Raw genomic sequence first — 25,061 nt, 5'->3', positions numbered from 1 at the left:
AAACTCTTCCATAGATCTCAACAATAAAATACCACAAGATGTGAGGAAAGAACCAAAATTGATGATATTCAAGCACAAGATAAAATCAATGCTTCTGAAGCATGTTTTTTATTCTATAGCTGAATACATGGAAGCGACTTTTACATAAGACAAATGTACATAATGTAGTATAATCACATATTATTCTTGTAAAATTAAATGTCAAATGAAAGTGGATAATTAGTATCACCTAGAAGTAGGCTGCAATGTTCTATATCTTCTCATGTTATATTTTTTTGTGATTTTGATATAATACCAGAGTAAGACCCAATTTTTTACAATTTTTGGCTATATATTTTGTATTTGTAAAATCTATTAATGTAGTTTTGTATTGTAATGTAAGTATTGACATGTCCTATATTACCATGTACTGTAATTTGTACACACTGGTAGTCCTTGGACGCAAATAAACTAAACTAAACTAAACATGCTGAAGCCAACTGCAGTGCCATTGCTAAAATTACACCCAATTACTTCAGTACCAAATAATCAAGGAAATGGTGTAGTTCTCCTATAGTTACAATTTTTTTTCAAGTATGTCATCTGTTTTATCGTCGTAAGAACAACATCGGATTTTTTTTAGTTTGTCAAACTATAGCTCTCTTTTAAATTCTATAAATTAAAAAACTGGTGTTTTTTTATTTATAGCTTATATATTTTATTTATTTATTATCCAAACTATAATATCCATAATTTATAATCCGATAGCACTCCTGTGACGTTCTGTGAGGCCCGTAGTACCTTGGAGGGCTCTTTCGACCTCTGTGGAGTTACTGTTTGCAAGCCACGTTCTACGATGCCAGGGGGTCTCGGGTTCAAATCCAATCGAGTAAGACATTGATTTGTCTGTCCATAATGAGAAAACTGAGAATTAAGTAAATGTGATATATGTGTATGTGGAAACAAAGATTGATTGATTTACTTTATTTTCCTTCACTTCTTGTTCCACTTTTGGCTAATTTGAGAAGATGAAACTGATGAATGAACACTCACAAACATCCATGCCCAGGCCAGGATTCGAACCCAGACCCTTGGCGTTGAAGCGTGATGTGATAACCACTATGCCACAAAGGCTGGCTTGTGGAAACAAAGAAATAGAACGACGGGTGCACCTTTTGTGCAAACACAAAAAGAGCAGATTAATTGAAGCCTGCATTTTACTCAAATTATGCATCATTCACAAAATGTATTATTTTATTAATCTAAACTACATGAGTTGTAAACTTGAATTCATTTTTTTATGTTTCCTAATATGAAGATATACAATTATTAAGACATCATCTTGTAGGTGTAATTAGGTTCTTTCACTTATGCTAGATGTTAGATGTCCCCAAAACTCATTCAAAAGTCACTTTAATGGGAAATTAGTATCTACATGCTGAAGTATCAATGAGGAGAGCAAATGAATTAGGGGTTCCATGCTTGAGGTGGTACAGTAGCTGTTGATCCTGGAGTGGCCCCAGCAAAACAAGGTAAGTTGCAGTCTGAGGAAAGGACCTCTTGATCAGGTGAAAGAACAAAATTTTGTGACACAAACTTCTTCACACCACATAAAAAAATCTAATTATTCATTGCACATCAAATACATGACACAACACAAAAGGTTACACAATCTATTAAATGTTGAATAGAAAATAGGCTTTAACCTGTATGAATTTTTGAATGTCGTGTAAGATCCTGTTTCCATGCAAATGACTTTTCACATGTTGAACACACATAGGCTTCTCTCTAGTATGAATTCTGAAATGTTCTCTACGATGTTCCTTCCATGCAAAAGATCTTTTGCATGTTGAACAAACATGGGTCACTCTCCAGCATGAATTATTAAATGTTTTCCAAAATTTTCCTTTCATGCAAACACACATAGAGCTTCTCTCCAGCATGAATTATTAAATGTTTTCCAAGATCTTCCTTCCATGCAAACACACACAGAGCTTCTCAACAGTATGAATTCTCAAATGTCTTTTAAGAATTTCCTTCGTGTAACCGATTTCTTACATGTTGAACACAAACAAGGTTTATCTAAAGTATGAATTACTGAATGTCGTCTGAGAACTTCTTTCTGTGTAAATGATTTGTTACATGTTGAACACACATGGGACTTATTTCCAGTATGAATTCTTAAATGTTTTTCAAGTCCTTCCTTCCGTGTAAATGATTTATTACGAGGGGCGATCAGGTTGCTCCGACCCTAACATAGAAGGAATGACGTCACGATTGATTTTTTATTTCGTTATTGTTTAGTGATCCTTTATATGCTTTCAATCTGAATTGCAAGTCTGAGTAGCGTACAGTTTTCTTTTTACAGGGGTTTAACTGAGTGAACTTGTGTCAATGTGCCAGAATGGAGAAAACTGAGGTGAGAGCGGTGATCAAATATTTTGTGAAGAAGAAGTGGACGGTATCGAAAATTCATGAGGACTTGGTGGATACACTAGGGGACACTGCTCCTTCATACAGTATGGTGAAGAGATGGTGTCGTGAGTTTCATTGTGGGAGAGAGTCGTATGAGGAGGAACATGCAGGTGGAGCACCAAAAACTGTCATGACGACCGAAAACATTAACAAAGTCCACAATATCGTGCTGAAGGATCGTCGAGTCACTGTCCTTCATGTTGCTGAGATGTGTGGCCTGTCATATGGCACTGTGCAAAACATAATTACCCAGGAATTGCAAATGAAAAAAATTGATGCAAGATGGGTCCCTCGAAACCTCGCCCCAGATCAGAAGCGCACCCGAGTGCTCATCAGTCAAGAACTTCCTGACAAGTTTCGTGCTGATATAGACGATTTCTTTGTCCGATTTGTAACTATGGATGAAACATGGATCCATCACTTCGACCCAGAAACAAAATCACAAAGCATGGAGTGGAAACACCCACATTCTCCACCAACGAAGAATTTCTAGGTGCAAACGTCAGCCTAGAAGGTAATGGCCTCAATTTTCTCGGACTGCAAGTGTGTCCTTCTTCTGAACTAGCTACAAAGAGGCCAAACCATCACTGGCACATAATACAGTGACCTAATCAAGAAATTACGTGATTCAATCACGAAAAAGAGGCGTGGGATGTTGACTCGCGGTGTGCTTCTTCACCAGGACAATGCACCTGTCCACACCTCACGCATTGCGAGGGCCGCTATCGCAGATGCATCGTTCGAATTGCTGCCCAACCCACCCTATTCCCCAGATTTGGCCCCCAGTGATTTCCATTTGTTCAAACATTTGAAGAATGACATTCGTGGGCAAAAATTTTCTGATGATTCTGACGTGATAAGGGCTGTGGACTCATGGTTGGAGGACCAGTCGGAAGAATTTTTTTTGCAAGGTATCCACGCGTTGGAGCACTGATCGGAGAAGTGCATTGGAGTTGCAGGGGAGTATGTTGAAAAATAAAATAAAAATTGAAACCCTACTGCTGCTCTTTCTATGTAAGGGTCAGAGCAACCTGATCGCCCCTCGTACATGTTGAGCACAGTTTCCAAAGATTTGACTTTAGTTTAAATGAATCATTACTAGAGTTGGAAGAGGTCGGAAAAAGCAACCCTTTTTGGAAAAAAAGAACTGAGTTCTTTCCACTGCTTTTACGGCTACTTTTCCCAAAGTGTTTCAAATCAATGGAAATTTATTGCTTGGCTGCATTTATTTTATTTCACCACTTTTATTTATCTCTCTACTGTGAAAAGATCACCATATGTAAATTTAAAGTACAACTTTCAACATGGAATTCATAGCAGACAAAAGCATTTCGCAAAAATGAAGGCTTGTTTCAATGGATAGTTTTCCCCCAATGTTATCTTCAAATGTCAGTGTTTTTTTTTAAATATATCTAAATAGTATATACACACACATAATTTGAGTAGTTTTACATATATTGTAAATAGAATCTAATAGTATAATTTTCAATGTGTGACTTGTTTGTTAAGTCCACTTTATGCACAGATAGGATCATCGGGACTGGACCTACAGTTTAAGTGGGATTCAAACTACTGTGCAATGTGGCTCCACTCGGTATCGAACCTGGTTATCGATTTTCAATATTTGGATTTGCACAAAAAGCAAAAGAAGAAGAAATGTTGCTACATATTTTAACTCACTTAATCAAATGTAACCTTGATGATACAGTTTCTTCTTGAATTATGTCTATAAACAAAAATCTACTATCAAACTCCATTACAATTGTATTTGGCATAACATATTTGTATTCTGGCTCTCATGTGTATCACATATAATTTGTCTTAATGGCCACTAAACTTGGTCATGGTACAGATGTGGTGTATTTTGGCAACCTAGTGTAGTGGTTCTCAACCATTGTGGCACCACAGCATAGTAAAATCGCCCTGCTCAAAAAATTCAAATTTCCATTTTTTTTTAACTTTATACTTTAATATGCACCCTTGAAATTAAGTATTAATAAATAATGGAATATGATATATGTCTAGGCTTGTTGACAAATATAAAATTTTGTTTAAAGTACTTGGCAACCATTCGATTTAATGAACTCTCATGGCTTAGTATATTCATGCCAAGGCCCGGTACCGGGCCACAGCCTGCCAGTTGAGAGGCACTGCCCTAGTGCATTGTGGTCCCGAAACTGAAATAGATTTGCCACGAATGATATTTTTTTTAAAAATCTGGCCTTCTAAAAGTAACGCTTTGTTTGTTTAAGCCCACTTTAAGATCATACACGTTAATTGGTGTTCGACCTACAGTTTAAAATGGGACTTGAACCACTGTGCTTTCATTGGGGATTGAACCTGGAACAAGGTGACAACATTACTTTATGCCTACCTGTACTCAGGGGAGGTGCCATACCCCTCCCCCTTCTCCTCGAGCTATGAAATATTTAAATGTGAACCTATAAAAAGCCACAAAAAAAATAACACCCATGATTTTTCAAGATTTAAAAATAAAAATATTTTGTCCTTGCATAACTTAATATGTTTTTGTGTAGAGAGACAGGTTGGAAAAGTCTGCAAAATTGGTAGCTTTAGTTTGTACAGCCATTAATGCAAGGCTACCAAACAGTCCATTCATTTTAATCCCTGACCTGGCTTTTTCAAAGCAGTCAAGAAAGAATATATTTTTCTTTCTTAATTCAAATTTAGACATGTTCTTTATTATAATAATAATTGCTAAAACATATGATTTAATTTTTTTATATATATTAGCTGATTGCCCAGTATTGCCAGGTATTTATTTGTCCCCATCTTCTATTAGACAGGAATATAATGAATTCTAACAATAGTGTAAAATGAACTTGGAGTTGAACGGCATTGGGAGTGTCATTATTAATCTCAGCAGGCCGGAAAACTATGGATTCCACACTAATATCCGTCGTTTTGCATGTCACCCCTTCCCACCACCACTCGGTTGCCAGGGGTGTTTTTGAGTTGAATGGCATTGTGAGTGTCACTATTCTGTGCATCTTAGTGAACCCGAAAACTATGGATTTCACACTAATATCTGTCATTTTACATGTCACCCTGTTCCACCCCCACCCCTAGGGGTACCAAAGGTGTCTTGGAGTTGAACGGCATTGGGAGTGTCACTATTCATATTAGAGACCCTGAAAACTATGGATTCCACACTAATATCAGATGTTTATGATCATTTTTACATGTCACCCCTTCCCACATCCACCCCCAGGGGTGCCAGGGGTGTCTTACCCCACAGTATTTATTTTGAGGTTGGAAATTATATGCACATTGAGTTTGGTTGAAATTGCTCCAGGCGTTCGAGAGTAATGCCGGAAAACACCCCCCCCACACACACACACACATATTTTTATATATTAGATCAGTGTTCTGCAACCTTTTTTTGCTCACGGCACACCCCAGATGGGCCTAGACCCAACACGGCACACCAAAATGTCTGTCCCCTCAAAATCATATGAATCTTAATATAATTACAAAATATTACGTTGTTATGTAATCAATTATTATTATTACCATTGTTGTTGTTGTTGTTATTATTATTATAAAACATTAATAGACTTATGCATTTATTAAAAATTTATTAACTATAATTCACTGTAGAAAATATACATTTCTAATACGAATCTTAAAGTAAATAACTTTACTCATACCTTCAATGTGATACTTGAGCCTGCTTAGCTGCACACAGACGACTGATTCGTGGCGGAATCGTTGACAAAGCAAGCCTCATTTCTTCATCAATTGATTTGAGTCTCTCTCTCTTTGATGTTTTAATTGCAGTCAACATCGAGAAGCCCAGTTCACACAAATAAGTAGTTGAAAATTGTAATAACATATTAACTGCCATCTCGGAGATAGCCGGGTATTCACTGCTTATTGACAACAAAAATGTATCCAAAGGCACTTCGAAAAATTTTAATTGCAACGTTCTGTCTGCTTTCAAATCTGCCAGTTCCTCTTGTAAGCGTAAATTCTTCGGAAGATATTTCGAATCCATACTGAATGGATCACGAACCCAGTCCAAATCTTCAACGCTCTCTCCAAAATATTTTTTGAAAGCCTGCCGCAAGAGTAATTAATGTTCTTTAATTAAGTCCATCAACACCTTGTTATCGTCAGCAAGGGGCCATACAGTTTGGAACATCTCACACATCCATTTTCAATTGTCTGTATCCACAAGTTCAACTTATTAATAAATCCTTGAATCTTATCCATACTAGTCAGAATATTTTCGTTTCTACCTTGCATTTTTCTGTTTAGTTCATTCAAGTGTACGAAAATATCAGAAAGATATGCCAACCTAGATACCCATTCATCATCTGCAAATAAATCTGCATACTCATGTCCCTCAATAGTCAAAAATGAAAGTACCTCCTCTTTAAGTTCAAACATTCGCGTTAACACTTTACCTCGAGATAACCACCGTACTTCTGTATGTAGCAGAAGTGTAGTGTGCTCTGACAAAACGTTAAGAAGCCGCATATTTAGGGCCCGCGATTTGATGAAGTTCACGACTTTTACTACTTCGTCCATCACAATTTTCAGATGAGATGGCAAAGACTTAGCAACGATGGCTTCGCGGTGAATGAGACAATGGTCAGTCAGTTCGTCAGTTAGGATTTACTTCGCGTACTTTACCCACAAATCCTTTCACTCGGCCTGTCATAGAAACAGCTCCGTCTGTACAAACACTAACGCAGTCCTCCCATGTTAATTCATTACGGACCACATATTCATTAGTCGTGCGAAATATTTCTTTACTGGTTGCTCGCTCGGGTAGTTCTTTGCAAAAAAAAAGAAATTACTTGCAATTACATCCCCATCAATATACCTTATGTAGGCAAGAAGTTGTGCGTGACCACCAATATCGGTGGACTAGTCGATCTGAAGTGAGAACTTTCGACTGCTCTTTATTTTCTCCTACATAATGTCTTCGATGTCACTGGACATGTCACTAACTCGGTGGCTGATTGTGTCAGCAGAGAGAGGAATTTTTGAAATTTCAGTAGCAGCTTCTGAACCCAGGACTATTTTTACCAATTCTTTACATGCAGGTATTAACAACATTTCTGCTATTGTGTGTGTTTTTTTGGCCTTTACGATAAGTTCGGCTACCTTATAGCTAGCATCCTGTACTTTTTGCGAAACACGTACCGACGTAGTCATGAGCGTCACTTGTTTTTTCATTTTGTTCCAACAACCGATGAAAATAATTCACATCTTTACTTAACAGAGAGGAATGTTTTGTTGACAAATGTCGTTTTAATTTACTGGGAACCATAGCAGCATTACTGAGTTTTTCACCACACACAACACACTCAGGGATTGGGCATGTTTTGTCACCACACCAAAAAAACCCGTAAGATGAATAGTTATCACTATATTGCCGGTGAACTACTTTCTGTTTCTTTCTTTCGGGCTCGATGGTTTCACTACTTGCACTCAAGGAAGGACCACTCCGTACAAGGAACTTATCCATATCGAAAAAAGTTAATAGTAAGACTGGTGTAGCAATCCAATATTCGCACTACTGCGAACCACAGCTATGATAGAACTGAACTGAAATACTGTAATTGTTGTCTGACAATGTGTGGGTCCTTCGGCGAAAGAAAAAAGCAATAAAGTTTTAGAAGCGCCGACAAACAGGCACAAAACAGCCAGCCGTACACAAAAGATGCAGTGTTACAAACAATGAACTCGCTTGAATAGCTCTATTGTATGATTGCTGCGGGCAGCTAAGAGGCTTGCTAAAAGTCTTATGCGGCTTTCTTTGTGGTGAACACAAAGCTTGCTGCCCGTAACCCATCAAACCAGCCCAATATTACAGGCGAGAATACATATAAGATGAGCAAACTATAACAATATTGAGTAAATAAATTACATTTAATTTCTATGAAAATATAACAGTTATCAGCAAGAATAAACAAGCACCTTCTTAATTAAAATCGACAATTAATTTCTTACAATATTACAATAGTATGTAAAAGTTCGCGTCACACCTTTCACCTTGTGGTAAAAAAAAATTAAAGGAAATTTGAAACCACTGTAAATTTGTGGAACGCAGTACTATTTGAAAATTTATGAGAATTGAATGTAAACGATAAGAACAATAAGCAGCAAACTGTACCCTGTGTGACACCCTTTGCCTGTAAGTGACCATGTGTTTCTGATTGTAGGGTCGGGAGGGGTGGACAATAATACTGCAACTCTACAATTGCATGTTTAGCTCTAGTACCTACTCCAACATCATTTTGCTGACCACTGTGGTTGCGTGGTTAGCAAAGAATGCTACGATGCCAGGGGTTCTGGGTTTGAATCCCATCCTGGGTATGGACTTTGTTTGTGAATATGTTCTTTCATCAATTTCATCATATCGTCACACTTAGCAGAAAAGTGACATAAAATAACCTAATCAATCAGCCCTACAGAATTTTGGATATTCTCTTTGTTCCACATATGTGGACCTATTCATGTAATAACAGCAATACACAATTGATTGAATTTATGCATTATGAATAGACCTATGAACTATATTAATATATTAATTTTATTTGTATAAAACATTCAATCAAAAATGTGACTATTTTCCAACAACAGTACTTACATTTATAAGTAACTTTGGGCTCTAAATCTCCCTTGTAGTAGCATACTGGTCTTAAGTATTACATGGGGTATATATGCATGTAGTTCTGCATATGTATTGTGAATTGTAAAGTTTTTAATTGCCATGAAACATCTAATAGTTTAATATTAGAATTTGTGACTTCACAGGAACACAACTCGAGTGTAACCAAATCATTTCGTTTCTAAAAGTTCAATGATAAGATGACATAAACACATGAAAGTTTGTATTAAGTTCATTTTAAGCTCAGATAAGCTAATCAGGACTGGGCCTACAGATTTAAAATGGAATCCAAATCACTAAGCAATATGTCACCACTAAGAATAAAACCTTGTATCCCCTGATTATAAGACAGTTTTACCACAATGCCATTGCATAGGTAATACACAGACTCACATACGACAAAAACAAATTAGTAGCTAGTGTCTCTTGGATGTAAGATTATTTAGGTAGTTCAAAAATATGACTTCATGAACCATTAAAACTCTTAAATGACACTGCAAGTGAAACAGGTTAGCTGTAATTAGTAAAAAGCCAAAAAAAAAAAAAAAAATTCAGTTTTCTTTCCAAAAAAGCCACGTTTTATTTGGAAAAAAAGGTCTGTTCAAAAAAGCTGGCATTTGCAACTCGAATCATTACACACTGAGCATGCAAAGTGTTTCTCTCCAGTATGAACTACTAAATGTTCTCTATGGTCATCCTTCCATGCAAATAATTTGTTACATGTTGAACACACATGGGGCTTCTCTCTAGCATGAATTCTTAAATGTATTTCAAGACCTTCCTTTCCTGCAGATGATTTGTTACACGTTGAACAAAGGAAGGGTTTCCCTGCAGTATTTACTATTAAATGTTTCCTAAGATATGACTTCAGTGTAAAGGCATTATTACACTCAACATGCAAAGGGTATCTCTCCAGTATGAATTATTAAATGTTTCCTAAGATAATTCTTATGTGCAAATGATTTGTTACAAGTTGAACACACATGGGGCTTCTCTCCAGTATGAATTATTAAATGTTTTTCAAGGCTATCCTTCCGGGCAAATGATTTGTTACATGTTGAACACACATGGGGCTTCTCTCCAGTATGAATTATTAAATGTTTTTCAAGGCAATCCTTCGTGCAAATGATTTGTTGCATGTTGAACACACATGGGGCTTCTCTCCAGTATGATTTCTTAAATGTTTCATAAGATTTGACTTTACTGTAAATGTATTGTTACACACTGAACATACAAAGGGCTTGTTTCCAGTATGAATTATTAAATGTTTTCTAAGATCTTCCTTCCATCCAAATGATTTGTTACATGTTGAACACACATAGGGCTTCTCTCCAGTATGAAATATAAGATGTTTTTCAAGGCTATCCTTCCATGCAAATGATTTGTTACATGTTGAACAAAGGTAGGGTTTATCTCCAGTATGAATTATTAAATGTTTTTCAAGGCTATCCATCCATGCAAATGATTTGTTACATGTTGAACATACATGGGGCTTCTCTCCAGTATGAATTATTAAATGTTTTTCAAGGCTATCCTTCCGTGCAAATGATTCGTTACATGTTGAACATACATGGGGCTTCTCTCCAGTATGAATTATTAAATATTTCCTAAGATAATTCTTTCCTGCAAATGATTTGTTACACGTTGAACAAAGGTAGGGTTTCTCTACAGTATGAATTATTAAATGTCTCCTAAGATCATTCTTTCGTGCAAATGATTTGTTACATGTTGAACATACATGGGGCTTCTCTCCAGTATGAATTATTAAATGTTTCCTAAGATCATTCTTTCGTGCAAATGATTTGTTACATGTTGAACACACATGGGGCTTCTCTCTAGCATGAATTCTTAACAAATGTTTTTCAAGACCTTCCTTCCGTGCAAATGATTTGTTACACGTTGAACAAAGGTAGGGTTTCTCTCCAGTATGAATTATTAAATGTTTCGTAAGATCATTCTTTCGTGCAAATGATTTGTTACATGATGAACACTCATGGGGCTTCTCTCCAGTATGAATTATTAAATGTCTTCTAAGATCTGCATTCCCTACAAATGATTTGTTACATGTTGAACACACATTAGACTTCTCTCCAGTATGAATTATTAAATGTTTTTCAAGTCTATCCTTCCATGCAATTGATTTTTTACATATTGAACACACATGGGGCTTCTCTCCAGTATGAATTATTAAATGTTTTTGAAGGCTATACTTCCGTGCAAATGATTTGTTACATGTTAAACACACATGGGGCTTCTCTCCAGTATGAATTATTAAGTGTTTTTCAAGGCTATCCTTCCGTGCAAATGATTTGTTACATGTTGAACACAGATGGGGTTTCTCTCCAGTATGAATTATTAGATGATTTCTAAGATTTGACTTCAGTTTAAATGCAATTTTACACACTGAGCATGCAAAGGGTTTCTCTCCAGTATGAATTCTTAAATGTTTCCTAAGACTTGACATCACTGTAAACGTACTGTTACACACTGAACATATAAAGGGCTTGTCTCCAATACGAGTTCTGGAATGATTTCGAAGATCTTCCTTGTTTGCAACAGTATGAGTTTTCCAATGCTTTCTAAAACTGTGTTTTAATGCTAGAGATTTGCTACAGGTTGAACACAAAAAAGAATTTTCACCACTATGACCTCCTGTATATTCCATGTGACATTTTATCCCCTTAAATGATTCCTTGCACATTGAGCACTCAAACGATTTTGTTCTATTATGATTTTGCATGTGAACAGCAAGTTCACATTTATCATTAAACAAATTAATTCCATCATTCCAAATGGCAAAACCTTCAGAGTTTGAAGATTTTGTAGATTCTCCTTCTCTTGCAGATTCCAGAGTAGTTCCACTATTCTTAGTCGCAGAGCAGAATGCTGTCTCTAGTGTAGAGCTGCAAGAAAGAAATCCAATTAGAAGTGATTTTGGTCTCAAGTTTTAAGTTGAAACATAAGTCTCTCTAAGATATGAATGTATATCATTGTTTGAAAATTTTCATTGAAGAGCACATTTAATCAATGTATATAACAGTAATAACCTGGAAGGATATATACTAGGTTGACCACTCTCACTTCCTCTTACCACCTATCCACACAATTATATTAACAATATAAAGGGTCTATGAGATTTCAATTTATCAAAAATTTTATTTCAATTCAATTAAACAGTGTGTTTTTATATATATACAATAATATTAATGCTGACTTTTGCCCGATATTAATTTATGTTGGCCTCTGTGTGTGACGGAGTAATTAGCACAATGCACTATTATGACAAGTGTGTGTGTGTGTGTGTGTGTGTAAGTGGGGGGTGTGTGCGTGTGTGGGGTGTGTGTGGGGGGTACTTGTGTGTGGGGGGTGCTTGTGTGTGTGTGTACGATTTATATTGGTTTTGGAAAATAATGATTTTCAAAGTTATTACAATTCACAAGCTAGGGAGGGCCTTTTACAGGGTTTTTCTCATTTGCAAGCAGGCTTAAATAAAATATTTGATTATTTTTAATGTTATGACTAAATGAGATTAGAGTAAATTGTTGTTTTAATGAATAAATTTTGTAATTTCTCATTATTAAATGTTGATATTTTGCCTGCCGCTTGCAAGAATCATGACTGCAAACTTAATTTCAAAGCATTAACGCTTGTATCCTACATCTCTTTTCTATATAAAATAATCAAACAACTTAATCCATGTACACAAGATTGAGATATTGGTATGGTGAATTAGTGGCTTGTTTGATGTGAACATGGGAACACATGGCATCCGCTTGGCACCCAAAACCCTAACATATCATAAAGTTGCTTCTCGGGACTAAACGTTCTGAAAGTGAAGCAATGGAATTGTACAAAACAAAGTGTCATATTACCTTACATTATCAATGTTACTTCTCTTTACACTTCTCTTAACACTGTTACATATATTGCCGGCAACATATTGTGATGAAGTTTTTAGTGAACAAATACAGAAAATCTGTTGAAATTTACAGAAGACTTCAGGTTCAGTACGGTGATGAGACACACTGTTGCAGTAAGGCATTTGAATGGTGTAAGCGCTTCGAAGATGGCCGTATCTCTATTACTGACGATCCCGGTCGTGGTGGATCACAGCCCACGGCAGTCATTCCTGGGAACATTCAGCACATGGAATGTGTCTTTTGGGATAAACAGGGGATTATTCACGTTGATTTTTTTACCCCATGGTGTCACTATCAACAGTAAGTATTACTGCTGTGTTCTGCATGATGTGCATAAGCGTTTAAGGAAGAAACGTCCAGGTTTCATCACAAAGGGTGTTCTCTTTTTGCAAGACAATGCACGACCGCATGCACGACCGCATACCGCTCAACGAACATTCCAGGAAATCAGCTAGGAGATATTACCACACACCCCTATAGTCCTGACTTAGCACCAAGTGATTTTCACCTGTTTGGACCTATGAAGGAATTCCTTGGAGGAAAATATTTCAACACTGATGATGAAGTGAAGAATGCTGTCCTACAATGGTTCCGCCGTAATGATAAATCTTTCTAAGCCGAAGCATTCCAGGCGTTAGTTAAATGCTGGGATAAGTGTATAACTGTAGCAGGAGGTTATGTGGAAAAATAAATCCAGTTACCACACTTTGAAATTTGTTCTTCTATTTTTTTTAAAAAAAAAGTCCCCGATTGACTTGAACGACCCTCGTAGTAGGGGAATCTACTCCACTGCACAGGCATCTGATTTTGCTAAGCAGACAGGATAAGATAGCGAAATGCGGTTAATAACAGCATCCAGTAAGTTTATATGAGGCACGTCCAGTAAGTAACTTCTGATATCATTGGAATGCTGCACTAGTTGTTGGAGCACCATGCGCACATACAAATAGGAAGAGGTGGTATGTGTCTGTAATGTGGTGGTCGCATTGTTGTGAAGGGAGTGGATTTAAGAACAGTGTTATTCCAGGGCCAAGGTATCTCCTGGCTGTATTCACAGTGCAGAATGGTTATTTTTGCAAAAACCTGTTTTCCTACTGGCCATAGCATGGAGGAGGGATTCTAAGGTTGCCCATTGTTGCTCAAAGAGAGGTGGGGGGGGGGGGTAGTGGTGGGATTAATTGGCTGTTTGACCGCAAGATTCTTCATAGGTAAAAGTGGCAACAGCAGGTTAATGCCATAAAGATGGGTCCCATGCCAGGAGTTAGCTTGGTTAATTGATTTGCTTTATTTTACTTCGCTTTTTGTGCCACTTTTGGCTATTTTGCGAAGATGGAGATGAGTGATGATATGATGAAATTGATGAATGGGCACTCACAAACATCCATACCCAGGCCACGATTCGAACATGGAACCCCTGGCATCGTATCCGCCACAGAGGCTGGCTTCATCAAACGTGTCTGTCTCACTGGAAATTTCTCCTTACTTTCCTCACAATTCATGGAAGGGAGATCCATCATGCAAGACCCAAAACACACCTGATCGCGAGTGGGCTCTTTTGCATCATTTTAAGTGGTAGCCCCGACATCACGCACTATGACTTTCATCTCTTCCTTCAGCTGAACCAGTTTGGCAGGACACATTTAGACAGTAACGCTGCTGTACAGACAGTTCCACTTTTTGGAGGCAGGCTAATAACATGGGCATACAAAATCTTGTGCCACACTAACATAAATACCTGAAGAACGGTGGTGAATATGTCGAAAAGTAAGCTATGGGTCACTATACCTAAGACAATAAAATGTCAATTACTACCGAAGATTGTGTTTTAATTTATGGTTAATTGGAACGTACTTTCTGGACTGTCCTCATATGAAAATTCAGTAGAGCTGGCAGAGGAGGATTGATTACTGAAGAAAATGTTCTTATAATCGAGAGCCTGAAATTATGTTCGACCAAATGACGTACTACTCAAGACAAAAAAAAAAGGAAAGCATAAATGTGCCATGCATGTGTTTTTATGCTGGAGTGATGTTTTTTGGCAATTCAACATTAGTCAGATTTAAGTAAGTCTTGAAGTTTACCTGGCGAAGAATGATGAAATGATTCTCTCAGGCTATCAACCAGGTGAGTTGTGGAAAACATGTCAAGCCCGAGAGAATCTTTTCATTAGTCAGATTTTCCTGACAAAAATCACTTGCATCAATGGAACATAAATATTCAATAGAACAAATGTAGTTCCACAGCATACAAAAAAAAATTCAGGTTGGATAAAAGTCCTCATTCCTTTCAATGTTCCTTCATAATGTCCACACAATGCCGTACTACAGTTTTTGGACATCTGTCGGACGGTGCCAGAGAAGGTGAACCCTTCTGGTCGACAGGTCCGACCCCTTATAGCTCCCATAGACAAGAAAAAAAAAAGTCAATACATTTGAAATGTGTCATTTAGAGGTTCATCTACTCTTGATTGATTTGTTTATTTTACTTCACTTTTGTGCCAAGTTTGGCTAATTTGCAATGATGGGGATGAGTGATGATATGATGAAATTGATGAATGGAAGCTCAGAAACATCCATGCCCAGGCCAGGATTCGAACCCGGGACCACCGGCGTCATAGCGTGATGTGCTAAACACTCCGCCGCGGAGGCCAGCTTCATGAAATGTCTCTGCCTCACTGGAAATTTCTCCTCCCCCACCTCCTCATCTTACATCACTTGTTTCTGGCACCGTGTTTGTGTCCAATGCATAACAGAGACCTAAACCTTTACGCCAAAGGCTGGCAAGATGATTTCCCATTTAAATGCAGTGCTTATTACAACTTCTTCAAAATCAAATGCCTGGCAGGTTCACTGCATTGAGTAACATCTACAGTTCAACAAAGAAACATTTGTCAATCAAGACAAAATTCCCTGACTTTTTTTGACCTCTGTAATTCCCTGATTTTCCAGGTCTGTTGCCATCCTGATATATACTATATATACCGGGTGAGTTTTTTAGCTTGACACAATGAAATATCTCGAAAAGTACGCATCTGATCAAAAAAAAGTTCTCAATGAAATTTGTTCATCTCAAAGGGGCTCATCAAATGATGCCAAACTCCACCCTCACCCCACCTGCTGGGAGTGGGGCGAGGAGCAACTTTCAAATCTCAAATTCAAATCTTTTTTTTTTTTTTTTTTTTTTTTTTTTGTTTTTGCAGATTTGGATTCTCCAGACAAAAATACTTAGGTTTTGTTTGAAACTTCTTTTTTTTTATGACGTGAGGAATGTTGAATTTTGATAAGAAACTTCATATAGCATAACCCAGGAACAATGACGTGGACGTAGCAGTATTTTATTCCTATTGGGGTGCTTTTGTAAGGTGAGTCCCATCGCCTCTCACGATCAAGGTGCTTGTTTTAGGTGAGTCCCCTTGCCTCTCACCATCGGGGCGCTTGTTTGTAATAATCATTTTACAATAAGTGCTCGAAAATGTCACCACCCACTTCAATACACTGATTTATCCGCACTTGGAATGATTGGACAAAACTGAGGAGCATGCCCGGTGTAATCTTTCGACATGCATTGGTGATTCGCTCAATCATGTTCTCACGCATTGTTGGCAGTTCATGATAAACTTCACTCTTCACATAGCACCACAAACAAAAGTCAGGCGAAGTAAGATCTGGCAATCTTGCAGGCCAAGACACTGGACCACCTCTTCGGATCCACCGACGGTTGTACATGTGATCTAATACTTCCCGTGCTGCAACGGAATAATGTGCTGGACAACCGTCATGTTGCAAACATATTGTTTGTCGCATGTCTAAGGGAAGGTCTGCAAGCAATACTGGAAGTTCATTCTGCAAGAAGTTTTGATATTTCTCACCATTTAAGTTCCCATCGATAAATTATGGACCAATAAGTTTATCGCTAATTATTCCACGGGTGCTGATGTTCAACTTGGCATAACCTATGCAGGTTTTCCACACTCCAATAATGCATGTTGTGTCAATTAATCGTACCGTGGTTTGTAAAAGTTGACTCGTCAGAGAACAAAACTCGAGTAAAGAAATTGTCTCCTTGTATTTGCTGAAGCGCCTATTGACAGAATGTCACTCGGTTCTGAAAATCATCGCCATGAAGTTCTTGATGCAACAAAACATGAAACTGATCATATTCTCTACGCTTCAGTATTTGGCACACAGTAGTCTGCAAAATTCCCGATTCACGACTTATTTGTAGGGTACTAACGTGGGGGTTATGAGCCACTACAGCTAATACCACAATTTCATTATTTTCTCCAGCAATTGTTCTTCGCCAATTCCTTTTTTATTTTTATTTTTGGTTGTACAGTTCCCTCGGTGGAGAACTGTTGAACAACTCTGCGAAAAGAAGCGTGCGGTCACACCCAGTCTGGAAAACGTTGAACATAAAGAATCATAGCATCAATGATATTCCTGCCACTTTCTCCTTAAATGTACACCATTTCAATTTTCTCTTGTACCATTATAACCTGCATTATAAAGACTAATGGAATAAACGAAGAAAAACACTACTTCCGTCTTCTTCAGGCTTCGTGGCAGATTATGCTGTGTCTGTTTGACTAGAAAACAAGGTCAAATGGTCTTTAGGAGAAAACATGCTCGGCAATCTGTTCAAAACGTTGTTAACCACTTATAAAACTGTAAAACGTTGAAGATTTCAAACCTCCGTAAAAACCTTTTACCATGTGAAAATAAACAATCTCACTTCCACGGAATGGATCGTCGAGTTAGTCGTCTTCACAGCTAATGTTGTGCTGCTGATGTGCTGCGGATGTCTGGTACTGGCCCCGCCCACTCACTTCCTCCCTCCCCCTCCTTTTACCCGCTACTCCTGCATTATTACATCATCCCTCTGCCTTGGAACTCCTCTATCATCATGAACGCTCGTGTCATTTCTTTCGTTACATTAAAGCCTATTTGTTTTTATGTTCTTCCATTTTGTTTAACATCTTTACCCATGTTTGCTCTACATTCCCTTTCTTCAACGTTTTACAGTTTTATAATTGGTTAACCTCACTTTTAACAGATTGCCGAGCATGTTTCAGGACCGCAAGTTTTATCTTACAAACCACTACACCGTGTATCCTGGGCAAACAGACACGGCATAATCTGCCATGAAGCCTGACGAAGAGGACAGTGTATGTCTCGAGAATTGCGCAAACTTTTTGCAATTACAGTGCCATCTATCACAAATCCAACAAGTTTCAGACAAAACCTACGTATTTTTGTCTGGAAAATCCGAATCTGCAATAAAAAATGGGGGTTTCCATTTGAGATTTGCCCCTCACCCCACCCCTAGGAGGTGGGTGGGGTGGAGTTTGGCATCATTGGATGAGCCCCTTAGAGACGAATAACTTTCATTCAGAACTTTTTTTGATCAGATGCATACTTTTCGAGATATTTCGTTGTGTCAAGCTAAAAAACTCACCCAGTATATACAAGGTGGACACAAAGTTGCTTTCCAAAAACAAGTAAGGAAAGACAGAAATAAGGGAGGTATCAGCAAGTATTTTTCTTGTACTAAGACTGGCATTTCTGTGTCTCTAGTACTGGTAACCATGTTTTCGTATTTGTTTCGTCTACTGTTTGTTGATGAGAGTTGTTTACTGAGTGAAGTTGTTATTTTGCATTGCAGGTCTTTAGATGAATCGCAAATTAACAAAGGACCAATGTGTTTTCATGCTACAAGCTTGGTGGAAACAACAAAAACACAAATGTGGTGACAGCAGAATTCAGGAGAAGATTTCCAGATGTGGAACCACCATCACGTCAAGCCATGAGGAACCTGAACCAACGATTCGAGGCTACAGGTTCTGTGCATGATCTACAGTGAAGCAAATGACCCCTAAATGTACGAAATGAAGAAAACACTGCACATGTTACTCAGAGTTGTGTATCCAGCCCGAAGATGTATACCAGAAGGCGTGCAGGGGACTTGGGAATTTCACATACCTCTGTAAGGAACATGTTAAAGGATTTGAAGATGAAACCTTTCCGGCCAAAATCTTCTGCACGCATCACACGAATGTGATCCTGACCGACGTGTTGAGTTCTGTGAGTAGTGTCTCATTCGGAATGAAGCTGACAGAGACTTCTGGAAACGAATTTTGTGGGCAGATGAGGCCTCATTCAAGATGAACGGTCATGTAAACAGTCACAATTGTGTTTATTCGAGTGATACCAATTCACACGAAATTATGATGGAAGAGTTAAACATCCCTGGTGTCACTGTTTGGGGTGGTATTTGGAGTGGTGGTGTCATAGGACCATTCTTTTTTGAAGGAACTGTAACCGGTGACACATACCTTAAGATGTTGCAGGATGTTGTGATTACAGAACTTGTCAGGATTTTTTGGTTCACTTGCAACAGCTAATTGAACAATCATTCAAGAGATTGGATGACAATCCTTAATTGTGCCATGATATTCGCAAATCAGTGCTGAAGAGATGTACCTTGCGCATTGAACATGGTGGGGGACAGTTTGAACAGTATTTGAAGTACAATAAAAATTGTCAAGTCACCTAGGTTCTTTTACTTGATTTCATCATTTATTGGGGAAAGCGACTTTGTGCCCACCCTGTGTATATATATATATATATATATATATATATATATATATTATGTACTCAAATGAGAATACAGTTACTGCAGTGTTTATAAAAATGTATATAAGTAATAATGCAAACTGACACAGTTGAAAGAAACAGAAGCAAAAAACTCTCAGTAAACATGAGTATGCAAATGGGCAGCTATTGAGGTAATCGCGAATGTGTGATTACACTGATTTCATTGTTTGTAAACTTTATCCTACTTGGTAAAATGCTAATAATACACCAAGAAAAGTCATTGGAAATCTCATTGCTTTTATTGAACATTCTACTTACTGATTGTATCCATTCTGTTTGATTACAACGCCACCTCTCGGAAATGTTATCTTTTGTAAACAATTAGCAAACATCGGAACGCGCAAGGAGTAAAGCTCCCAGTGTTTACAAAATTCAGTCAGTGACAGCTCCTAACCACAAATTCACACACATTATTAGCATTTTAATTTTAAGTTCTTGTAAAACATTTCAAACCAGTCTGTCATCTACTATCACTAAACATGATGACCAATTTTTCTCATATACAATGTGAGACCACTCCAAGTTATTTTGCAACTATAAAAATTGCAACTCAAAAGCTTTGAATTTATGGCAGTTATCAAAAATAGAACGTGCGTGATCTTACCTTTTATTACCTTAAACTTATTCGCACACCCCTGCTATGAAACCTTTTGAAAATTTGTGGAAACTGAAATTTGTCACGACTTCAGTGAACCCCCAGGAAAATAATGCACGAGCCACACACGGCCAGAGTTCTGAACCATTTTTCACCACAGATCAAAGAAATGGTGCAACGTACAGAATAGCCCAGTATTGTGCAATATATCTTTACTGATATCTCACCTACAATTGTAACAAATGTGCCTCTTTACATTCAAATGTGATGACAATTCATTCTAGGTAGAAGAGATCCTGTTCAGTGTTTCAAACTGAGCACATTTTTGTACTCTTTATTTTATGTTTGTAAAGCAGGTAACATACAGCAAAGTGACTGATAGACTGACATTATTTGGTAACATTCATAATGTGACTGAATAATTCTACACCAGCCAGTCAGATTAAATTGAGCATGAAATAATATTGTATTGAGCATGGAAATAATAATAATAAACCCTACAATATAGCTACCAAACAATCACAACCTTTCCTTCCTCATATTAACATACAATACACAGTTTGTAATGTCAATGTATTTTCTTGCATTTAGAATAAAATGTATGGTTTAGACACTGTGGGAAACGAGTGGAAATGACGTAGCATATCCCATAGGTACAGGTATCTTGTCTAAAAGTGTCAGATCATGCTCCTAGATTTTGTTTGGGAAGGTGTTTTCTTAACACGGGAAGCTGTGTGTCTCTCCTTGAGCCAGGTAAGCCAAGGTCGCAGCGAGAGGTACAAAACATAGTAATCTAGGAGCAGGGGGATCTTTTGATTGTGGTTCATCGAGGAAGTAACACTGCTAAGACAGAACTAATCGTATCGAATGGGGTAAGTCATCCCTTATCCGTAATGCCACCATTCTCAGTCAGAAGTGTTGTGTGTGTTCAGTAGCTAGATTGTGAAACATCTATGATGATATTATATCTTTGAATATAGATGTTCAATTGTTTTGTTGATTTGGATTGTCAAGCATGGAGTTAGCCATGTTGTATGTTCCTAGTTATGGATTAAATGATTATTTTGTATAAAATCGAACCCACCTGATTTATTATATCATATTACCATGGTTTGGTAATACAACAATTTGGCAACTATGTATGGATTCAAGGACAGATTCTGGAACCTTTCGATGTGGATAAAGGTAACATTGATTCGTATTTGGAGCGGTTTGAACAGATTTGTGTTGCTAATGGCATTCCAAAGGAAAAGCAAATTAGTCATTTTATTGCATTCTGTGGAGGAAATTTACATGATGTTTTAAAGGATTTAGTTACTCCAGATTCTGTTGCTAGTAAAACATACGAAGTAATAAAAGATGTATTGTTGAATCATTTTCAACCGAAGCATAATGTAGTTGCAGAAAGATACCGTTTTCATCTTCTGAAGCAAGAGTTAGATCAACCTGTGTCTGAATATATAGTTTCTCTTAAACATGCAGCTACTAAGTGTAACTTTGGAGCATTCTTAAATGATATGCTAAGAGATCAGCTGGTGTTTGGAGTTAGCAGTGAAGTTACAAGAAACAAATTGTTATCAGAAGGTGACGTTTAATTTCTTAAAGCTTGAGACATTGCCGTGAATATGGAAATGGTTTAGAAAGATGTACGGCTATTCCATCATAAAGAAGGTTTTGCTACTGATTATAATGTACATAAGCTTCATGAAAGCAAGTCTAAACCTTTCCAAGCTTTCTGCAATAGGAAAACTAACTTTAATAATCAGTCTGAAAAGAGAAGAGTTAATGAGAAACCTGGAACGTCAAGACAATGGATTTGTTATAAGTGTGGAAAGACGCATGAAAAAGGTAAATGTTATTTAAAGCAAATTAGATGTAATTATTGTGGATTCTTTGGACATACTCAGAAATTTTATAGATTTCATAATAAACTGACAGATAAAAACTTATCAAGTTTACAATTTAAATCCACCGAATCTAACAGTTGCTTAAGTAATGTGCCTCTTGATGTAATCTCGAAAGAATGTAAAGATTATATTGAGTCTAATGCAGAAAAGGAACATCAAGAATTGTTAATTTCACACGAGCCCTTGCACACTTTTCAGTTACCGTCCTACAAGTATGATTCTGCTAAAGAAAGACGATTTAGAAGGAGGAAACCACCTGACAGGCTGCTGCTGTCATTTGGAAGAAGGGGAAAGTTGCAGTAGCTAGATTGTGAAACATCTATGATGTTATTATATCTTTGAATATAGATGTTCAATTGTTTTAAGTTCCACAGGGTGAAACGTTACGATGATGTAGTCTATGCCAAATAGCCTACATGAGAGATTTTCAAATAACATTAATAAGTAATTCAACATATGGATGATAGAACTACAGGGTGGATGAGAAGTAACTAGGCATTGAAAATTTTCTGTAGTTTTTGTAATATTTCAGCAATATGAATAAAACTTTCTGTACATATACATTCTGGAATAGAATTACATATGTGCATACAAATTTCACAATATGATGTTTTCTTATCTTTTCAGTAAGATGACCAACCACTTGACCGCTCAGGGGCAAGTTTAGATTGTGGCAAGCTACAAGGCATGGAATTCAGTAATTGCTGTGCAACCGAGTCTGTGGTCATAAGACAGATCTTGTCTCTGGCCAGATAGTTGCATTTCTACCCTTCACTGCATGCCACAACTTCTGCATAGCAATTACTGAATTCCAGGTCTTGTAGCATTCTGCAAACTGCACTTACTCTTGGGCAGTCAAGTGGTTAGTCATCTTACTGAAAATATAACTCCATAATGCATGTGTGCAGAAAGTTTCATTGACATTGCAGAAACTACAGCAAAATTTTCAGTGCCTAATTACTTCTCGACCAAACTGTACAACTACAAAGAGTCCTTAATTTCGTGATAACAAGATTCTTCATGAAACAAAATACGTTTTCTCGTGAGTAGTGTATATTGATTGTTTCTATGCAATACTTTGTAGGTATGCATTTGTAGCCTCTTTTTTTATCAATTGAATATCACTTTTTGACATATTTTGACAATTTTTTGTCGATGATTTAGCGTTTAGCGATGTTTTAGTGAAATTTCCCTTTTTTCCCACTCATACTTGGTAGGTATATCACGATCTTACGTGATATAACTTAACCTATCTTTTTTTTCTTACGATTTTTTAATTTTTTTACGATCCTAAGTGATATAACTTAACCTATCATTTTTTTTTTATTTGCGCACCGAACTAACTTACATTGGACTCTGTTTGTTTTAATATTTCAGTATTTGAATGATTTCACAAATTTTATATAACCTAAAAAATGTGTTGATTTTTTTAGTATGTGGCAATTTTTTTTTTTACGAATTATTTTTTAAAACTGTTCCGTCACTCTCTCGTTCTTCACGTCGTGGACGAAGGACTTCTCGGCGATCAGGATGACGCTACATACGGTGTTCTCGGGCAACGGACTGTTGAACTCGCAGACGACCTTGATGTTGGTGCGATCGTTGACCACCACCTGCTCCCTCTTCGTCGTGTTGATGACGAACATCGGCCTGCGGATTTTGAATTCGCTGGGAGTGTAGTACATGTCCACGCTTCCCTCGGTCACGCGCTTGTAAGCGGTGTAAGCTTCGTAAAGTTTTAGGTAATCATCTTTGGTCATGTCGAGGTTGTAATTTTCACGCGGGAACACTTCATTCCTACCGTTCTTGAGATAAACGTTCTTGATCTTGCAGTCGTCGAATTTGCTGGAATCTTTTTCCTGATTCTTATCGCGCCCGGTCTGAAAGAGCACTACGACGAAGTCTGGCATGTCGAACTGTATGTTGTTGAACTGCGTCGTGACGTCGAATTCCATGTGACTTCCCGACGCCATCTTCTGCACGCACTGGTAACCGTGAAAGTGAATCGGCACCTGCGGACTTTTCAAGATCTCCGCTTTGTACTTGAGGGCGTAGTTCGTTTCGTATTCCACGATCGGCATTCTCAACTCCATGCTCCGGATGACGCATTTCGCCGCTTCGGGTAAAGTGTTGGCTATCGGCGTGCCGTCGGCGTTCAAGTTGGTGTATCGCATCAGTGCGTCGTTGTCGTTGGCCGCTCTTCGAAAGGTGACGCGCAGTCCTCCCTTCCACATGATCTCCTTGTAGTCCGAGAAGAATCCCGGCAGCAGACGCATGGGAAAGAGCACCGTGTGACTTCTCGTCGATATTTTCGTTCCCGCTTCGAAACCTCCCGCCTGGTAGTACGCCGCGTCCGTTTTGGATAATTTCAATGTTCCCACTGCCGTCGACGTGATGCCTGGATAATCTATTCTGTCGATGATGGTGTTGTGTTTCCTCACCTCCACCTGCGAGAACAGGTGAGGCACGAAGTTGTCCACGAGTTTCAAATTTGCATTGGGCGGAAACGCTTCTCCGCTTTCCTTCTTCACCACGTCGAATTGAAGGTAGAGGTCCGCTCTGTGAGGATGAACGAACCCATCGCCTACGTCCACGTCGTATTCGATCTCCCTGTTCGCTTCGTTCAAATTTGCGAACGTGCGACGGTTCGGAGGGAAAGATTGCAATTCGTAACTTTCGATTTGTTCCATGATGTATGGTTATTTATTATACGTTGATGTCCACGATGGCAGTGGTCGTTGCACCTGCGAAATCCACCACCTCGCCTTTCTCGTTCGTCACCACCAACTCTATGTCGTCTATGCGGTTGCGACATACTGGAAAATAGATCGGCGAAGAGGGTGTGTAGATGATCGGTTCCATGAACTCGGAACTGGGTTTGAAAGT

The 25,061-nt window shown here is 37.9% G+C and overlaps 1 protein-coding gene across 1 annotated transcript in view; it reads right to left on the bottom strand.

Annotated features, from left to right (window-relative positions):
• Window positions 1-7,084: 7,084 nt before the first annotated feature.
• The window catches only part of LOC146005508 (uncharacterized), a 108,820-nt gene continuing 90,843 nt past the window's right edge, over window positions 7,085-25,061 (bottom strand). Inside the window, exons 3-4 of the mRNA XM_083144753.1 lie at window positions 11,579-12,003; window positions 7,085-7,257 (exon numbers count right to left, since the gene is read on the bottom strand). Of these exons, the coding sequence (XP_083000879.1) occupies window positions 7,085-7,257; window positions 11,579-12,003 (598 nt within the window). The remainder of the gene's footprint in view (window positions 7,258-11,578; window positions 12,004-25,061) is intronic.

This window comes from Lepisma saccharinum, chromosome 23 (assembly GCF_977018435.1).
Source record: "Lepisma saccharinum chromosome 23, izLepSacc3.1, whole genome shotgun sequence".
Classification (NCBI taxonomy): Eukaryota; Metazoa; Arthropoda; class Insecta; order Zygentoma; family Lepismatidae; genus Lepisma; species Lepisma saccharinum.
Note: the sequence above shows the minus strand (reverse complement) of the source record. Positions and strands in the feature narration are given on the sequence as shown.